General features: G+C 45.9%; 3 protein-coding genes across 3 annotated transcripts in view; 2 read left to right on the forward strand and 1 right to left on the reverse strand.

Moving 5' to 3' along the window:
* LOC130489000 (RNA-binding Raly-like protein) overlaps positions 1 to 18918 on the reverse strand; it is a 181250-nt gene that overhangs the window by 68738 nt on the left and 93594 nt on the right. The window lies entirely within an intron of this gene.
* LOC130488995 (C-factor-like) lies at positions 1205 to 7370 on the forward strand. The gene is made up of 6 exons (XM_056862698.1): positions 1205 to 1364; positions 1640 to 1691; positions 3195 to 3382; positions 5241 to 5399; positions 5846 to 5959; positions 7251 to 7370. Exons 1-6 carry the CDS (start codon positions 1224 to 1226, stop codon positions 7368 to 7370), a joined length of 774 nt encoding a protein of 257 aa, XP_056718676.1. The 5' UTR covers positions 1205 to 1223.
* On the forward strand, positions 10432 to 17027 carry LOC130488997 (C-factor-like). The gene is made up of 6 exons (XM_056862700.1): positions 10432 to 10586; positions 10861 to 10912; positions 13760 to 13947; positions 14854 to 15012; positions 15976 to 16086; positions 16908 to 17027. Exons 1-6 carry the CDS (start codon positions 10446 to 10448, stop codon positions 17025 to 17027), a joined length of 771 nt encoding a protein of 256 aa, XP_056718678.1. The 5' UTR covers positions 10432 to 10445.

Genomic DNA, 18918 nt, shown 5'->3' on the forward strand with positions numbered 1-18918 from the left:
TCTAGTCACAACTGACTTATGGCGATCCTGTAGGGTTTTCAAGGCAAGAGATGTTCAGAGGCGGTTTGCCATTGCCTGCCTCTGCATAGGCTGGGAGAGTTCTGAGAAAACTGTGACTGGCCCAAGGGCACCCAGCAGGCTTTGTGTGGAGGAGTGGGGCAATCTAACTGGTTCTCCAGATTAGAGTCAGACAATGACAAACCACCTCTGAGTCTGAACCCCATGGGATCACCATAAGTCAGCTGTGACTTGATGGCTCTCTCTCTCTAACACACACACATTGCAAATAAGGGGGGGGGAATCCCTCTACAATGCTGACAAAAGACTTTTATGCAGGGCTGCTTCCCCATGATCACTCCCGCCAACTGCTTTGGGGCTTCCTTTTGATTATGCATGCCTTTCCCAACTGTCAGAGGTTGCCCGGTGCTCCCGGTGTGTTTCCGCATGTTTTGCCTACATTTTCTGGATTCTGGCTAAAACAGCATCTGGAAAACACAGGCAAAATGCAGGGAAACATGTGGGGAGAACGAGGCAACCAGCCAACCTAACCTTTATCTGCCCCCTGTTCTTCAGCTTTCCCTACTTCCCTCCCCCAGCAGCCACTCCTCAGGAAGAGTCTGGCCCAGTTGTACAGCGCCAGCTCAGCCACTGAGTCTGGCCAAGTTGCTGGCCGGGCTGGGCCCAGTTGCTCAGTGGGAAACCCACTAGGACGTGCAGGGAGCACCTTACTTTCCCTGGAATGGCTTTCCCCACTATCTCTCTGCTCCTGGCACCCCTTGGTCCCAATCTCCAGATTTAAGTATCCACAGATGGGGCCATGTTGAGAATTCAGTATATTGATGCTGGCGTTGTGCTGCCAGAGTTATTTGTAACTTGTCTTTTCTTTGCAGGATAGTTGGATCATGTATGACATATGGATCCCGTGACATATGATGCAGACGTAGAGAGTGAAAGCGGAGAAGGGTGCATATCACTAACACAGCACAGGCTGTAGTTGCATCAAGTGGCTGAATCCCCTCATTCTTCCTCTCCTTCTTTTCCCCCCCAATAACTTTGGCAGCCGCGTGGAGATATCAGAACCTGGAAGGGATTCCCAGGAGTGAAGCCAATAATAAGTGTTGACGCAGCAGCCACATGACTTATGCAACATGGGTGGAGGCTGTAGTTTGCTGGCTGACCTTTGGCTTTGCTAGCCAGGCAGCGGCAGCCGACACAACACCAAAATGCTAAATGTGCGCAGTGTCCTGGTGACGGGATCCAACCGAGGCATTGGCTTGGAGCTGGTCCGGCAGCTGGTGGGAAAACGTAACACGCCAGAATGGGTCTTTGCCACCTGCCGGGACCCAGAGGGACCACGGGCCCAGGTGAGAGTGGTGGTGGGATTGGGTTATCTTGGGACAGGTGTGCAACAAGGGGATTGCTCTGGATGCCGCAGATATTCTGCCTGGGGGCTTGGAGCTTCACATTCTTTGGTGCGGCTCTCACGCTTTCCCAGTCTCAGGACATTTTTGCTTCTGCAAGATCCTTTCAATGCAAAGGCATTACCCCTTAATGAACAACCCACCCCTAAACCCTCCACCACCTCAAATAAGCCAGTCTTTCTGTTTCGTCTCAAGTCTCTGCCTTTGGTCTCTTTCAGGACTTGAAGAACTTGGCTGAGAAATATCGGAGTGTCAAAATCCTCCCAATGGGTACGTGACTGCCCCCCCCTTCCAGCAGATTCAGGGCCATTCAGCAAGATCGACATGTCATCCTTTAAATGAGCATGCATTCCCCATTTCTAGCACTCCATTTATGTATTGTGTTTCAGTTACAGTTCCTCAGTCTCAGCTACACTGCATTCTTTTGTTTTACTCTAAATCTCTACTGTTAATTTCTAACATTGTTACTCTACTTTGTAATCTATGTGTGGATTGACTGAATAGTTTGTCCGTGTATATAACTACTGGATTGTACTTATCCGTGTACTTCTTTTTCATAATTTTGTGCATGTGGGGCATCGTGGGGAAACTGCCGTTGGCGCGACCAGCCTGCACACGTTCCATTTTATTACCCTTTGTGGGCGTTCAAAAAGTTTTGCATGTTGGAGCATTTTGGATATCGGATTTTTGGATAAGGGATACTCAACCTGTACCAACATTTCACATATGTTCCAACAGGGTTACTTCTTTAATCTGTTACAGTACATAGCAGGGAAAGTGTTTGGTGCTGCACGTACATAAACCAAAGCATGTATAATAGCTGTCCCAACACTGCTCCTCAAATAAAGATATAGGAAGACCACACGGTTTAAAGAGTTTATTAATATTAGTAGGCTGATTTTAGGTTTATCAGCCTAAGGCTCTTAATCTCCCAATCCAGCCAGCTCTTGAGAGAGGGAGAAAAAAAGGGGTGGTGCCATTTCTATTGGCAGTGTCTGCAATGCTCTAGGAATTCCCCCTATCTTTATGGTCTTCAACATAGAGGAAATTCCTAGAGCAGGTAGCCGGCTCAAGGTTGACTCAGCCTTCCATCTAGGATTGCCAACTGCCAGGTAGTAGCAGGAGATCTCCTGCTAATTCAACTGATCTCCAGCCGATAGAGATCAGATCACCTGGAGAAAAATGGCCGCTTTGGCAATTGAACTCTATGGCATTGAAGTCTCTCCCCTCCCCAAACCCCGCCCTCTTCAGGCTCTGCCCCCAAAATCTCCCGGTGGTGGCAAAGAGGGACCTGGCAACCCTACTTCCATCCTTTTGAGGTTGGTAAAATGAGGACCCAGCTTGTTGGGGGTAAAGGGAAGATGACTGGGGAAGGCCCTGGCAAACCACCCGTAAACATAAAAGTCTATCTAGTAAATGTCAGGATGTGACGTCACCCCATGGGCCAAGAATGACCCGGTGCTTGCACTGGGGACCTTTACCTTTTACCTTTAGGGCACCAGCATCCGTGGCCCTGAGGGCCATTCATTAGTTTGCATTAACAATTATGTGCTTATTATACACATGTACATTACCTATTTCTTATTTGTATGCGTAAAATATTTTACATGAATGGAAAAATCAGTGCACTGTGTGAAAGGTGCCTTAGTTCTCTGCCCTACAAAATCAACAATGAATGCATGCTCTAAAGGCGATTGCATGGACGGTCTGCAGAACTGCTTCCTAGCTGGTGGTGGCTCACCTTTAGTTACCTGTGAAACTTTGCTGCTGTAGATATTAGAGATCCGTCCAGCATCCAGGCCGCTGCCGCCAGAGTCACAGATCACTTGCAAGGGGCCGGGCTGAATCTGCTCATCAACAACGCTGGGATTGTAAAGCCAAGCACTTTGGAATCAGAGACAGCAGAGGACATGTCCGAGGTGTACAAAACCAATGTGATAGGGCCCATGATGGTGAGCCAGGTAAGGACATCCCTGGACTTCTTCTCTTCCTCATTCTGTAGAGCCAAGCTGTTAACATTTAGAGCAAAGTTACACCTTCTTAAGTCCATTGAAGTCAACAGGCTCAGAAATGCGTTGGGTTGCACTGCATGTGACTTAAGAATAGTTGGGTGGATCCAGCCCCATCCTGCCACTCCACTGATCAGAGAGTGTTTGTTTATTAATTAAAATACTTAATATCCCACCTTTCCTTTTGACTTCAGTTTGAAGCCTTCCTTCAACCTATAGGGCCTTTGTCCAAATGAAGATAGTTTCAGAGGGTAAGCCCTGACGGTATGCAGTGGGATGGCTAGATTTGAGTCCAGTAGCACCTTAGAGACTCAGCAAGATTTGGGGTGTGTGTGTGTGTGTGTGTGTGTGTGTAAGCTTTCGAGAGTCAGATATCTGGGTATGTGATGAAGGCAGCATGGATTCTCAAAAGCGTGTGCAGGTTAAGTATCCCTTATCCGGTCTTTGGGACCAGAAGTGGTCTGCATTTTGGATCTTTCAGTATATTGGAATATTTTGGAATCTTTGCATATACACAATGGGCATGGGACCCAAATTCATCTATGTATTACATACACTTTATACACATAGGTTAAATGTAAATTTAAACTAAATACTTTTGTGTACACTGAATGATCAAGAAAGCAAAGATTTAACTATCCCACCAGAATACCCGTATCAGGTATTAAACAAGAGCAACAATGAACAACAAACTAACAATGGCATGCTTTCAGTCTTCAGATATGATGCAGTGTACACTGTATTTTATTTTTTTAGGTGAGAGGGAAAATTAAAAGCAGGCAGCATGGATCTGGCTGCATGCCAGCTTGAAGGGTCCAGTTTTCGGATCAGTCTGGATATGGGATGTCCAGATAAGGGATCCTCTACCTGTACCCCAAAAATCTTGTTGGTCTCTAAGGTACTACTGGACATGAATCTAGCTGTCCTCCAAATAAAGTGGATCTTCTCCTGGAGGAAGAAGAAGAAGAGTTGGTTTTTATATGCCAACTTTCTCTACCACTTAAGAACGAATCAAACCGGCTTACAATCTCCTTCCCTTCCCCTTTCCACAACAGACACCCTGTGAGGTAGGTGGGGCTGAGAGAGCTCTAAGAAAGCTGTGACTAGTCCAGGGTCACCCAGCTGGCGTCGTGTGTAGGAGTGGGGAAACCAACCTGGTTCACCAGATTAGAGTCCACCGCTCATGTGGAGGAGTGGGGAATCAAACCCAGTTCTCCAGATCAGACTACACCGCTCCAAACCACCACTCTTAACCACTACACCACGCTGGGTCTGGAAGACTATTGGAGGATGGTTGGATCCACCCCAGGGCTTCTTGATGGCTGGATGCTGCCTCTTTTCCCCAGCAAGGGTTCAGTTGTGATGTTAACAGCGGCATTACAAAATAGAAATCCAACTAGTGCAGCACCCCTGGTTTGGCTGGGAAGGAGATGAAGGGGGAAACCAGGATCAACTACCATTTTGATAAGCCCATGGGATAGGGTTGCCAACCTCCAGGTACTCGCTGGAGATCTCCTGCTATTACAACTGATCTCCAGCTGATAGAGATCAGTTCACCTGGAAAAAAATGGCTGCTTTGGCAATTGGACTCTATGGCATTGAAGTCCCTCCTCTCCCCAAACCCTGACCTCCTCAGGCTCTGCCCCCAAAATCTCCAGGTATTTCCCAACCCGGAGCTGGCAACCCTACCATGGGAGCCCATGTCCTTCCAAAAGGTGAGTGTCTGGTGGGGCGTCCACACTGGTGAAGAGCTGTCTGGGTCTCACCTGTGGACTGTTGCATTCCTCGATTCTTCCCTCTCCTTCTCCAGGCGATCCTGCCCTTGCTGAGGAAGGCGTCTCAGGAAAGTCCCCAGAAAGGGATGAATTGTAGCAAATCTGCCATTGTCAACATGTCCAGCGAAGGCGGCTCCATCACCAATCTCCTCGCATGGGATCTTGGACACGTCGTTAATTACCGTTGCAGCAAGGTAGGGACTTGCATGCTGTGCGAAGGCAGAAGTGTTTCCTCAGTTTGTGTCATTAAATTAAGAGCGGAACTGATTGCCTCATTCATCTCCTTGCTTCTGGCATGTCACTGGGAGACGCCCTCCTGACTGCCCCACCAATCAAAGAAGCTCATTTGGTGGGGACATGAGACAGGGCCTTTTCAGTGGCAGCCCCATGATTATGGAAGAACCTCCTTAGACAGGTATACCTGGCCCCCTCATTTTTTATCTTTATGAGTCAGCTGAACTCATTTATATTTAGGACTGCATTTGGTTAAGTTTACTAGCAGTCCTGAATTGTGATTTTAAATGTTGACGTTTGTGTCTTTCATGTATCTTATCTATGTTGTAAGCTGCCTGTGAGCTTCGTAAGGAAGCAGCTAATAAATGTTTTAAACAAACAAATAAAAAAATGTCTCCATTTGTAGGCTGCTCTGAACATGCTTACCCGGTGCCAGGCCCTGGGATTTGCAAAAGATGAAATCCTCTGCATTGCACTGCACCCTGGATGGGTGCAGACAGATATGGGAAACTTCTCTGAGGTAGGTGCTTCAGGATGCAAACTCATGGCTTATTAAGTGGAAACACACATGGAGAAGATGACAACAATAGAAGAGAATGCATACATGTTGAGTGAGCCCACCCATAACTGTCTGATGAAGAAGCCACCTAAGCTATTAATAAGGGCCTAATCACATGTTACATTTATCTTGCATCCTCCGCATATGCGTGCGATCCTGATCTGAATTAGGCCTACATGTGCCTGGGAGTTAGGGTTGCCAATCTCCAGGTGCAGAGAAAGAGAACCTATGCTGAAACAGTGGATACTAAGAGGCAGCACGTGGCTCAAAAGACACTAAATAATATACAAACAAAATCAATGTTCAATATATATTATTGGATATAATATTGAAACCAAAACGAACCAAAAAAGGAAATGTGTTAACATCACACAATACGGGAAAACTTTCTGTGCTTGTAAGAGTCTATATTGTTGGCATAGGCTTCTAAATCCTGGTCTATTTTAGCCACTTGGGTATTGAAAACATCATCAGAGGTAGGCTGTTTTAGATCTTCCTGCAATTTTGAAAGCATCATTTTTAGCCATTTCAGAAACCTTCAAAGATTCCTCTGTGATGAGAGTCATTAAATCAATGGAACATTTATTAAGGATAGCCACCCATTTATCATTAAAGTCTTTGCTGTGTTGATATAAAGCTGGAGCTTTCTGTATTCTTAATCCACGAGGGATGATATCAGCTCTTAAATATTCTGATAAATTCATAGCATGAGCTTCGCTGCGAATGTTGCGTTTCAAATGATTAATTAAAGTGGAAAAGTCCTTGTTGGTAAGTTGTGGTACATCAGGCTTTTTTGGGAGTAAATTCAAAATTTTGTCTCGATCAGTATTAGAATAACTAAATGTAGTTAATTTCTGAGCCATAGTGTAGTAAACTGGAGAGAAAGCTATTGTGGATAATGGCCATTGATAGGTCTAAATATCATGAATATGTCTAACCTTGTTTGAAAAAGGCATCTAAGCTAGGGGCATCAACGTACCTTGTGGCAATGAATTCCGTAACTTATTTTGCAGGAAGAAACGGTTTGTTTATTCTATAGTTTAACTATCTGGCCCGAAATGCACAGATCACCCGCTACTTTCAAATGTGTTGCAGCGAACTTCCAGTGGAATGGAGTTCTATAAATAGGGGGCAGCATTTGAGAATGCTTTCTGTTTGCCTTGGTTACCTGAACACAGATGCTGCAATTTACAGACTTGCTCAGTCATCCAGCGCCAAGTCCCCGTGTCACCTGCCAATTCTCTTTTCAAAGGTACAAGCCCCACTGGCGGTGGACACAAGCGTGCGAGCCATCCTGAACACCCTCGGCCACCTCTCTGAGAAAGACAACGGCACTTTCGTGAACTGGGAGGGGGCAGCCCTGCCTTGGTGAGACCCCCAAACCCATCCTTGCAGGAGAAACATCCCATGTGCGAGGAGGACATGAGACACAAGTGCGTGACTTCCTGTGCTTTCGTCTGCAATAAATTTACCATAACTTGCTGAAACGTCAAATCTCTTTTTTTCCCTTCCACACTGAGTCAGTGCAAATTGGCACCTTTTATTTAGCGTACGTGTGTTCGTCCCATCCAGGGCCAGACCTGCTTTGCTTCCAAGAGGAAGCAGATTAAAGGCTGCGTCCCTGCCAAAGAAACTGGTTTTCTGACTCCTGACCTACTTCTGAAATGATGTTTATACCTCAACAAACAAGGGATTATTAGTGGGAAACCACTTTCAGCATACAGCTTTGGTCAAAGTGTGGCTCCCTCCTCCCAATTGTACACAGCAACCCTGATTCAGTTCAGAGCTCCAGCATCTTAACACTGGAAGGAAGGCTTCAGAAGCGGCTACTAAAGGGAACCTCCACATCCAGAGGCGGTAAACCTCTGAATACCAGTGCTAGGGGGCAGCATCAGGGGAAGGCCTTGGCCTCGACGCCTTGTTTGTTGGCCCTCCAGGAAAACTGGTGGGCCACTGTGCGAGACAGGATGCTACACTAGAGGGACCACTGGTCTGATCCAGCAGGGCTCTTCTTCAGTTGTTGGAGATATGAGGATGAAGCTCCTGTTTCCTTATCCAGCTCAGAGCTGCATAAGCCAGCCTGGCTGCCATGTATTCCTATACATGGGAAAGGATCAGGGTGCCATGGCAGAGCATCTGCTTTGCACGCCAAAGATCCTCGGTTCCATCTTCATGCACAGCCAGCGTGGTGTAGTAGTTAAGAGCGGTGGTTTGGAGCAGTGGAGTCTGATTTGGAGACCGGGTTCGAATCCCCACTCCTCCACATGAGCAGCGGAGGCTAATCTGGTGAACTGGATTTGTTTCCCCACTCGTACACACGAAGCCAGCTGAGTGACCTTGGGCAAGTCACAGTTCTCTCAGCCTCACCTACCTCACAAGATGTCTGTTGTAGGGAGGGGAAGGGAAGGTGATTGTAAACCAGTTTGAGTCTCCCTTAAGTGGTAGAGAAAGTCAGCATATAAAAACCAACTCTTCTTCTTCAAGCATTTGCAATACAGTTAAGACTCAACCATTCCTCATTCAGAGACTAAGTTCAACCCAAAACAGAGCTACACCATTCTAAATCCATTGTAGCCAATTGGCTCAGAGTGGTATATCTCTACTTAGGATTGCACTGATACTGTCTAGTGACTGCGGAGAATGACGCCATTAGCAAGTCACACTGAGAAAAATGTTAGAAAGCCTCTCCAAAAGGCAAGGATAAAAAAGGAGTATCAGAAAATAAGGTTAAAAGGGATAATTGGAATACATTCCCTTCCTAGAGAGCATTCCTTCCTAGAGAGCCAGCGTGGTGTAGTGGTTAAGAGCAGTGGTTTGGAGCGGCAGACACTAATCTGGTGAACTGAATTTGTTTCCCCACTCCTCCACATGATGCCAGCTGGGTGACCCTGGGGTAGTCACACTCTCTCAGCCCCACCTACCTCACAGGGTGTCTGTTGTGGGGAGGGGAAGGGAAGGTGATTGTAAGCCGGTTTGATGATCCTCCTCCTCCTCTTCCTCTTCTTCTTCTAGAAGGGCTTGTCTGAATTTGGAAAGTGGGTTGGTAATTCAAGCTGGGCCAAACCTCCCAAGAGCTTCAAAAACACAGATTAGCCACAGCCTTCTGTTATAAACCAAGTTTAATACTTATTTAATACTCTCTCCTGCCTCCCTCCAATGTGAAATAGCTCCTGCAGAACACAAGATTAACCCTTCAGCTACAACAGTTACAGTGCAATCCTAAATAGTTTACACCCTTCTAAGCCTGATATCAGTGTATTTAGAAAGGTGTAACTCAGGTTAAGATTGCACTGTTAGGTCGCGTCCACAAATCATTAGACATCTGTATCTATAATTATTATTTACTAAAGTTATATCCCACCCAGTACTAGATAACCCAGGCTAGCCTGATCTTGTCAGATCTCAGAAGCTAAGCAGGGTCGGCCCTGGCAAGTATGGGAGATCTCCAAGGAACACAAGGCTCGTGACATGGAGGCAGGCAATGGCAGACCACCTCTGAACATCTCTTGCCTTGAAAACCCCACCAACCAGGGGCTGCCGTAAGTAAGATGTGACTTGATGGCAAAAAAGAAAGTTATCCTCAATGGGAACCCAAAGCAGCTTCCATCATTCTCCTCACACGAACACTGCGAGGTAGGTTAGTCTGAGAACATGTGACTGACCAAAGGTCACTCAGTGAACTTTCCAGGTAGAGTGGGGATTCCAACATGGGTCTCCCAGATCCTAGTCTGAAACTCTCACCACAACACCACACTGGCTTTTGTTGAGTGGCTGATGTTGAACAGTAGAAAGCAGGCAGGCCTAGGTGAGACATGCAAGTTGCCTAGGGCTACCAGCCCCAGCCCCAATTAGTTCTCCCTCTAAGGCCAAGACAACTCTAGAAAAGGCCTTGCCCCTTCCCCTGCCTTTTACTGACACAAACCAAGGCATGAAGGCTGGCAATACTGCTGTGATTGCCTGGCAAATACATTTGTTTCTTAAAACAACAGGCACTGCTTCTATCATTATGGGGGTTTTTAACCCCCAAAGTATTTTTTTTTTTCAGATTTCAGATTTTTTGTTGTTGCAAATTTGGGGCTTTTTTCCAGTTTTGTAGAAAGGTCTCTCTTGTCTGTTCATGTCCTCAATCTCCAGATTGAAGTATCCACAGATGGGGCCACATTGAGAATTAGATATATTGATGCTGCCAATGTGCAAAACAAGCGGCTGAATTCCCTCATTCCTCCTCCTCTTCTTCTCTCTCTCTGTCTCTCTCTCTCTCTCTCTCTCTCTCTCTCTTTGGCAGCTTTGTGGAGATATCGGAAGCTGAAGGTGTTTCCTAAGAGTGAAGCCAATGATACATGTTGACATAGCAGCCACCTGACATACAAACTTGGGTGGGGACTGTAGTTCACTAACTAACCTTTGGCTTTGCTAGTCAGGCAACAGCAGCCGACCCAACACCAAAATGCTAAATGTGCGCAGTGTCCTGGTGACGGGATCCAACCGAGGCATTGGCTTGGAGCTGGTCCGGCAGCTGGTGGGAAAACGTAACGCGCCAGAATGGGTCTTTGCCACCTGCCGGGACCCAGAGGGACCACGGGCCCAGGTGAGAGTTCTGGTGGGATTGGGTTATCTTGGGACAGGTGTGCAACAAGGAGATTGCTCTGGATGCCGCAGATATTCTGCCCGGGGGGTTGGAGCTTCACATTCTGTGGTGAGGCTTGCACACTTTCCCATCTCAGGGCACTTTTGCTTCTCCAAGATCCTTTCAGTACAAAGGAGTTACCTCTTAATGAACAGCCCATCCCTAAACCCTCCGCCACCTCAAATAAGACAGTCTTTCTGTTTCATCTCAAGCCTCTGCATGTGTTCACTTGCAGGACTTGAAGAACTTGGCTGAGAAATATCGGAGTGTCAAAATCCTCCCAATGGGTATGTGACTGCCCCCCCCCCGCCCTTTTCCAGCAGATTCAGGGCCATTCAACAAGATCAACACATCGTAGTTTAAATGAGCACGCATTCCTCATTTCTAGCATTCCATTTATGTGTATTTTTCCCTGGTTGTGCTTCTGTTACAGTTCTTCAGTCCCAGCTATACTGTTTGACTAGAAATCTGTGTTGTTATTCTCATACTTTGCTGCCTGCTTGCTGATTGACTAAATAGTTTGTCCAAGTATATGTCTACTGGATTGTTCTTATCCACACGATTGTTAAACTTCTCCAAGATGTTGGTGAGGCAGGGCTTATCTCTGCAGAAGGCACACTGATTTTTCCTCAGCAGTCTTTGCTTAACAATGTGCTTAAAAATTATTTCTTCAATAACATTTTCTAATAATCTACTCAGAGCAGATGTTAGGTTTACTAATTTACCCAGAACAGATATTAGATTTAGTGTGCCATAATTTTCTGAAGGAAGTAGAATCCTTTGAAATGTGATGTTGGAAGAGAGTATTTCAGATACCGTGGGCTGCCAAAAACGCACACACAAATAAGTGGGTTCTAGATCAAATCTAGAGGAAGGCACTGGCAAACCACCTCTGTTAGTCTCTTGTCATGAAAACCCCAAAAAAGGGGTTGCCATAAATCTCCTGTGACTTGACGGCACTTTACACACACACAGATCAAATCTGACCTGGATGGCCCAGGCAAGCCTGATCTCGTCAGATCTCAGAAGCTAAGCAGGGTCAGCCCTGATTAGTACTTGGATGGGAGACCACCAAGGAATACCAGGGTTGCTGTGCAGAGAAAGGCACTGGCAAACCACCTCTGCTAGTCTCTTGCCATGAAAACCCCAAAAGGGGTCGCCATAAGTCGGCTGCAACCTGAAGGCACTTTACACACACAGATCAAATCAATGAACTGTCCCTAGAAGCTAAACTTATTTAACTGAGGCTATTGTACTTTGGTCACAATAAAAGAAGACAAGAGTAACTGGAAAAGACAATAATGATAGGAAAAGTTGAAGGCAGCAGGAAAAGAGGAAAACAGGAAACATGAGCTGGATTGACTATATAAAGAAAGTTGCGGCCCTCAGTTTGCAAAACCTGAGCAAGGCTGTTAATGACACGACATTTGGAGGACATTAATTTATAGGGTCACCATGAGTCAGAAGCGACTTGACATCACACACAATTTTCTAAATGATCTGACCTGGATGGTCCAGGCTAGCCTGATCTCATCAGATTTTCCTCTGCATAGCAACCCTGGTATTCCTTGGTGGTCTCCCATCCAAATACTAATTAGGGCTGACCCCGCTTTGCTTCCGAGATTTGACAAGATCGGGCTACGCCATGCTGCCTTCCCTCCCAAAGCAGAATTACACCCTTCTAAACCCATTTAAATCAATGGATTTAGAAGGATGTAACTCGGTTTAGGATTACACTGTTAATTTGGCAGATGGCACCCAAAACAAGAAGATCTCAAGGTGTGTAAGGATTACGAGAACAAAGAGGCAATATTATGGAATCAACTTACACTGATACTTGCTTAGACTCCCTTTACTGGATGCTGACATTTGATACATATCCCAACAGGTTATTTAAAAAACATATATTGTAAAATGGTGTAAAAACACAGTGGGTGCCTTCACAAAGTATACATCAGTGAAAGTATTTGGTGCTTCAATTACATAAGCCACAGCATGTATAACAGTTGTCCCAGAGCTGCTCCCTCCCAAAAAGACACAGGAAGACCACACTTAGGGTTTAGTTTATTAATATTAATGGGTTGATCTTAGCCTTATTACCCTAAGGCTCTTAGGCTCCCACCCCAATGAGCTCTTCCTCTGCTCTCGAAAGAGGGAGAAAATGTTGGGGGCATGATACTACAGACACAGCGATGCCTCTTCCAGCCACTGTGTGCTGCAACACTACAAAATTCTCTTATCTCTATGGTCTTTGCCATAGAGAAAATTCCTAGAGTGGCACATGGAGGAGAGTATGTAACTTCTGGGTGATCACCCAGAAGTGATGTCACTGCATCAGAGAAGGTCCCCCTCCCTATGCCGCACCCCCCCAAAAAAAAGATCTACAGGGCAACCCAAGCTGATCTACATCATAACATCTACTTCTTTATTTTGGGCTGTGCTTAGTAGCCCGTTAGAAGCTACAATATCTGGGCAACTCCAAACGCAGCCAGCAATTCATTACTTCATCAAGCTATTTATTGCCAACTTCATTTATCCTCTCCTCCATATGCTGGTGCCAAGTTTCCTTGCCCTTATCCAGCATGCCATAGAGACAACCATGGGTGTGATTGATGCTGCTCAACAAGAAGATTATCAACCTACTATGCAGTAGGAATGAATTATGGGCTGTTCAGGAACAGCCTTCCCTCATACCCTCATGGTTCAGGGCACTCACCTATTCACCCTTCCAATCTTGAGCAACCCTCCCTATTCCTGCCAAACCAGTTGTGGCCTAACCCACCTATAGACCAGACCTAAGGATCCCTTCCCATCCCTTGAAAACAGGAGTCCCCTAAAAAGCTAAACATAGAAGACTCCAAAAATTCATGCTTTACCTCAAAGCAACCGGCTAGGTCCATGTTGTCATTGGTAACACATGAACTCATGAAGATGCCTTATACTGAACCAGATCCTTGGCCCATCAAAATCAGTACTGTCTACTCAGACTGGCAGCAGCTCTCCAGGGTCTCAGGTAGAGGTCTTTCACATCACCTTCTTGCCTAGTCCCTTTAACTGGAGATGCCAGGGATTGAACCTGGGACCTTCTGCATGTCAAGCAAATGCTCTACCACTGTAAAACTTTGCTGCTGTAGATATTAGCGATCCATCCAACGTCAAGGCTGCTGCTGCCACAGTCACAGATCACTTGCAAGGAGCTGGGCTGAATCTGCTCATCAACAATGCTGGGATTGCAAAGCCAAGCACTTTGGAATCAGAGACAGCAGAGGACATGTCCGAGGTCTACAAAAGCAATGTGATAGGGCCCATGATGGTGAGCCAGGTAAGGATGTCCTCAGACCTCTTCTCATTATTCTACACAGCTCTTAATGGGAACTGTGCAGTTAGGGTTGCCAACCTCCAGATAGTGGCTGGAGATCTCCCACTATTATAACTGATCTCCAGGCGACTGAGGTCAGTTCACCTCTAAAAAATGGCTGCTTTGGAAGGTGGACTCTATGGCTACATACTCCACTGAAGTCTCTCCCCTCTCCAAACCTTGCCTTCTTCAGGCTCCACCCCCAAAATCTCCAGGTATTTCCCAACACAGAGCTGGCAACCCTAGGAGCAGTCCTAAGCAGAGTTACAACCTTCTATGTCCACTGAAGTCTATGAGCTCAGAAGGCTGTAACTCTGTTTAGGATCGCACTACATGTATCTTAAGGATAATTGGGTGGACCCTCCCAGTATCCTACCACTTCAATGAGCAAGGTATTCATACTCCACCTTTCCTTTTGGCTCAAGTTTGGAGCCTTTCTCCAGTCTAAGGAGCCTCCCTGCAAATGCACTGGATCTTTTATTAGAGGAAGCGCTATTTAAAAGCCAGGAAGGCTCCTTCGACTGGAGGAAGACTATTGGAGGATGGTTGGATCCACCCCCAGCGCTTCTTGATGGTTGGATGCTGCCTGTTTCCCCAGCCAAAGGTTATGTTGTGATGCTAACAGTGGTATAACAAAACAGAAATTCAACCGGTGCAGCATCCCTGGTTGGGCGGGGGCGGGGGAGATTAAGGGGAACTGTACCTATTGAAACAGGATCATGAATACCTACCATTTTGATAAGCCCATGAAAGTCCAGGGCCTTCCTAAAGGTGAGTGATTGGTCGGGACTCCACACTGGTGAAGAGCTCCCTGGATCACCCGACAGACAGTTGCGTTGTTTTCTTTGATTCTTCCCTCCTTTTCTCCAGGCATTCCTGCCCTTGCTGAGGAAGGCATCTCAGGAGAGCCCCCAGAAAGGGATGAGTTGTAGCAAAGCTGCCATTGTCAACATGTCTAGTGAAGCTGGCTCCATCACCAACCTCCTCGTATGGGACCTTGGACACGTCATCAGTTACCGCTGCAGCAAGGTAGGGACGTGCCTGCAGTGCAAAGAGAGGACACATTCGCTCTGTTAATATTACAATGTAGAATGAAGTATTCTATGTTCTAATTGGGGAGAGAAGGCAGCATGGTATAGCCCAATTCTGTCAGATCTCGAAAGCTAAGAAGGGTCAGTACATGGAAGGGAGATCTCCAAGGGTGACTGTGCAGAGGAAGGCAATGGCAAGCCACCTCTGCATCTTAACTGCCTTGAAAGCCCCTTGCTGAGGTCGCCATAAGTTGGCTGCAACTTGACGGCACTTTGCACATACACACACATATTCAAATTTTCAAGCGTGGTTACTTAAATCTGTGGATTGGCGCCACACTGACATAAGCCAGACACTTCTGCAAAATTTGGGGATTCCTTGGGTTTGCAGAAAAATCTGAAATTGTTAGAAAATAACATTGGGGGGTTAAATTCCCCCCAAAATGAAAAATGTCTGCGAATGCCCAGCAGTGTTGCTGTTGTTGTTCGGGTGCCAAGGAATCATGGCGCGCCCAGCAATGATTGTTGGTTGGGAGGGGGTGGCTGGGAGCTGGGGAGGAACCCGGCAGCGTTGCCAATGGTGGTGGGGAGGAAGGAAGGCATGATGGGCCCAGTGGGAGCAAATGGGGAGAAAACGAAGGGGTATCATAGATCTCCACTTGTCTCTCCATAATTTGCTTTCCCCCAGTCCTTGGTCTACTGGATTTGCTACTATCAGTATACAGAATGCAAGCTTTTAATTAGAATAATCCAGAACAGGAAGCTTATTCAATGTTCTGCAATGAGAAGTCTTGTTAAGGGATTTGTACCTCTAAAATGTAAAATAAAATTAATGTGTGCCTAGAAAGGGAGCATCAAATAACTTCTCTTAGATATATCAGAACTTCCTTTTGACCTGCTACCTCTGCATGGAACTAGTTGCTTCATTCATCTCTTTGTTTTTGTCTCATCTCCTTGGCAGGCTGCTCTCAACATGCTCACACGGTGCCAGTCCCTGGGATGGGCAAAAGATGAGATCCTGAGCATCGCATTGCACCCCGGAGTTGTAAAGACAGAAATGGTACCTTTAGAGGTAGGTCATTCATGGGGCAACTCCCTCCCTTCCTATACTCAGGAACCCCAAATTTATTTATGTACTTTGGGCCTATATCAAAGTAACTCACAAAATGGATAACATTATACTGTCACTATGCTGAATATAAATCAGTAATTGTAGTGAATCAGCGGCTACAGCAGCAGTGGTTGAACCATGGAAGATCATTGAACCATGGAAGATCATTGAACCATGGAAGATCATTGAACCATGGAAGATCATTGCCATAAGCAATGCTGATTCTGTGACCTTAGGCAGATGATGAGAGGGAGGGCATCTTGGCCATCTTCTGGTCACTAGGGGTGTGGAGGTGGGAGGTAGTTGTGAATTTCCTGCATTGTGCAGGGGGTTGGACTTGATGGCCCTAGTGGTCCCTTCCAACTCTATGATTCTATGTCCCTGATACCAGGGTTGCCAGCCTCCAGGTGGAGCCTGGTGATCTTGTGGAATAACAACTGATTTCCAGACTACAGAGGTGAGCTCCCCTGGAGAAAATTGGCTGCTTTGGAGGGTAGACTGTATGGCATTATACCCCTCTGAGGTTCCTCCCCTCCCCAAACCCTGCTTTCCCCAGGCTCCACCTCCAAATCTCCAGGAATGTCCCAACCCAGAGTTGGTTGGATTCGCTTTTCCAGAGAAATGGAGTACTATAACCACAGAGCAACGTCTGAGACTGCTTCCTTGTTTACCATTGACACCCTGACGAGGGGCAAGGAGATTAAGATGTATAGCTTTGGTCTATCTTGCCGATTTGTGGTTCTCTTGTCCTTGTATGATTTCCCTATTCTCTCTCCTTTAAGTTACCGGGCCAGTCTACAGTGGATGAGAGCGTGCAGGGAATCCTGAACACGCTCGGCTCTCTCTGCGAGAAAGACAGTGGCAATTTTGTGAACTGGGAGGGGGCAATCCTCCCTTGGTGAGGTTGTACAAGACGAACACATCAGGTACGGGGGGAGATGGGAATGCCTGATTGTGTGCCTTCATCCACAATGAAGTTAGCAAGAAAGATTTATTGACTTCTTCAATCTCCTTTTCTCTTCTAGTTGCTCAACATACCCATATTGGGAATAAACTAGCCAAATTTTACTCAGTGAATATGCATTCGCTTACTGTTTTCTTATCCCTCTTTCCAGTCAAAAGCTGCCTCCTGAAACAGATAACGGCTATTAAAATCCCATTAAAAAATCATTGCAAAACACTGTAAAAATGAAAAAGACAGATCAGTTCTCATGGTTGCTTCCAAACAACCATTTCATCAGTTATTGCCTTGATACATCCACATGCGTTTTTATGGAGGATCTAGGTGACATTAGAAACACCTGTTTGTTTGTTTGTTTGTTTGTTTGTCGGGCCTAATTTGGGCCATTTTTTCCTTACTTAAAATGTAGGGTAGAACCAACCATCCATAAGTAGTCTGGAGAGCAGGGTTCGATTCCCCGCTCCTCCACATGAAGCCTGCTGGGTGGCCTTGGGCCAGTCACAGTTCTCTCGGAACTCTCTCAGCCCCACCTACCTCACAAGGTTTCTGTTGTGGGGAGAGGAAGGGAAGGTGATTATAAGATGCTTTGAGACTCCTTTTGGTAGAGAAAAGTGGGGTATAAAAACCAACTCTTCTTCTTCTAGGTCTGGGAGGAAGGAAGGTTGTCGAAACTGCCTGAGAAGAATCCACATTTACTTCCAAGAGAAGGGAAATCTGGCTACGGAAGGCAACACATTTGAGAAATTCCATTGTCAGTTCTCCACCATGTTTTCTTAATTTACTACCAATGATCACCAATAAGTACACATTTAAAAATAGATTGAGGGAGAATTTTTTTTAACCAAGCAAGATGTTTTTCAGCTGTCTTCACCTATGATATAATAGGTTAAGGTGGAATCATGAATATTGATCTCAGGATATTGTCGAAGGCTTTCACGGTCAGAGTTCATTGGTTCTTGTAGGTTATCCGGGCTGTGTAACCGTGGTCTTGGTATTTTCTTTCCTGACGTTTCGCCAGCAGCTGTGGCAGGCATCTTCAGAGGAGTAACACGGAAGGACAGTGTCTTCAGTGTTACTCCTCTGAAGATGCCTGCCACAGCTGCTGGCGAAACATCAGGAAAGAAAATACCAAGACCACGGTTACACAGCCCGGATAACCTACATGAACCATTGATCTCAGTGTTTTGACAGGAAAATGGCCTTTTGTCAGTTGAAGCCTTCATCTGTTCATGATGAATTTTAGTCATGTTTGTGGAACGGGGGTTACAGAGAATATTCTGAGCACACCATACCTATAGAAGCCAGATCTGTTTTCCCCCCTCAGCTTCCTACTCAGTTTGACTCCTGGTCTTTAAAAAAGAAAAGAAAATGAAGTTATTCATTGGCAAATAAAGACTGGTTACATAAAAGGCAACTAAAGAGAAACTGCAGAATTACAGTTGATATTCAAACTAAAGTCAATGCATTTACCTGGGCTGAATAAAGACCTTGCATTCATGGCTCATGACCGATGCTGATTTCTCCACACCCATCTCTCCCCTGGACATCACAGACTCTTCTGCATATCACACCTAATCCCATCACGCCTGCGATTCACATTGACATACTGTTAACATTGACATACTAATGCTTGTCTGAATCCACTCTCCTCTACTTAAAGACAGATGGATTCACATTCTAGCTGTATCTGAAGAAGTGAGCTGTGGCTCACGAAAGCTCATACCCTGCCAGAAAATCTTTTTGTTAGTCTTTAAGGTGCTACTGGACTCTTGCTCTTTTCTACTATAAAAGGCAACTTGTTTCACATCGGCAGCTTCCAGGCAAAGAAACTC

Source organism: Euleptes europaea, chromosome 17, assembly GCF_029931775.1.
Source record: "Euleptes europaea isolate rEulEur1 chromosome 17, rEulEur1.hap1, whole genome shotgun sequence".
Taxonomy (NCBI): Eukaryota; Metazoa; Chordata; class Lepidosauria; order Squamata; family Sphaerodactylidae; genus Euleptes; species Euleptes europaea.

What these genes read in the sequence shown, in the direction of transcription:
- LOC130488995 (XM_056862698.1), top strand. Translation starts at nt 1,224, where the DNA reads ATGCTAAATGTGCGCAGTGTCCTGGTGACGGGATCCAACCGAGGCATT. An exon ending in CAGAGGGACCACGGGCCCAG is followed by an intron (nt 1,365 to 1,639) that starts GTGAGAGTGGTG and finishes GGTCTCTTTCAG; the next exon opens with GACTTGAAGAACTTGGCTGA. An exon ending in GGCCCATGATGGTGAGCCAG is followed by an intron (nt 3,383 to 5,240) that starts GTAAGGACATCC and finishes CTCCTTCTCCAG; the next exon opens with GCGATCCTGCCCTTGCTGAG.
- LOC130488997 (XM_056862700.1), top strand. Translation starts at nt 10,446, where the DNA reads ATGCTAAATGTGCGCAGTGTCCTGGTGACGGGATCCAACCGAGGCATT. An exon ending in CAGAGGGACCACGGGCCCAG is followed by an intron (nt 10,587 to 10,860) that starts GTGAGAGTTCTG and finishes GTTCACTTGCAG; the next exon opens with GACTTGAAGAACTTGGCTGA. An exon ending in CAGAAATGGTACCTTTAGAG is followed by an intron (nt 16,087 to 16,907) that starts GTAGGTCATTCA and finishes CTCTCCTTTAAG; the next exon opens with TTACCGGGCCAGTCTACAGT.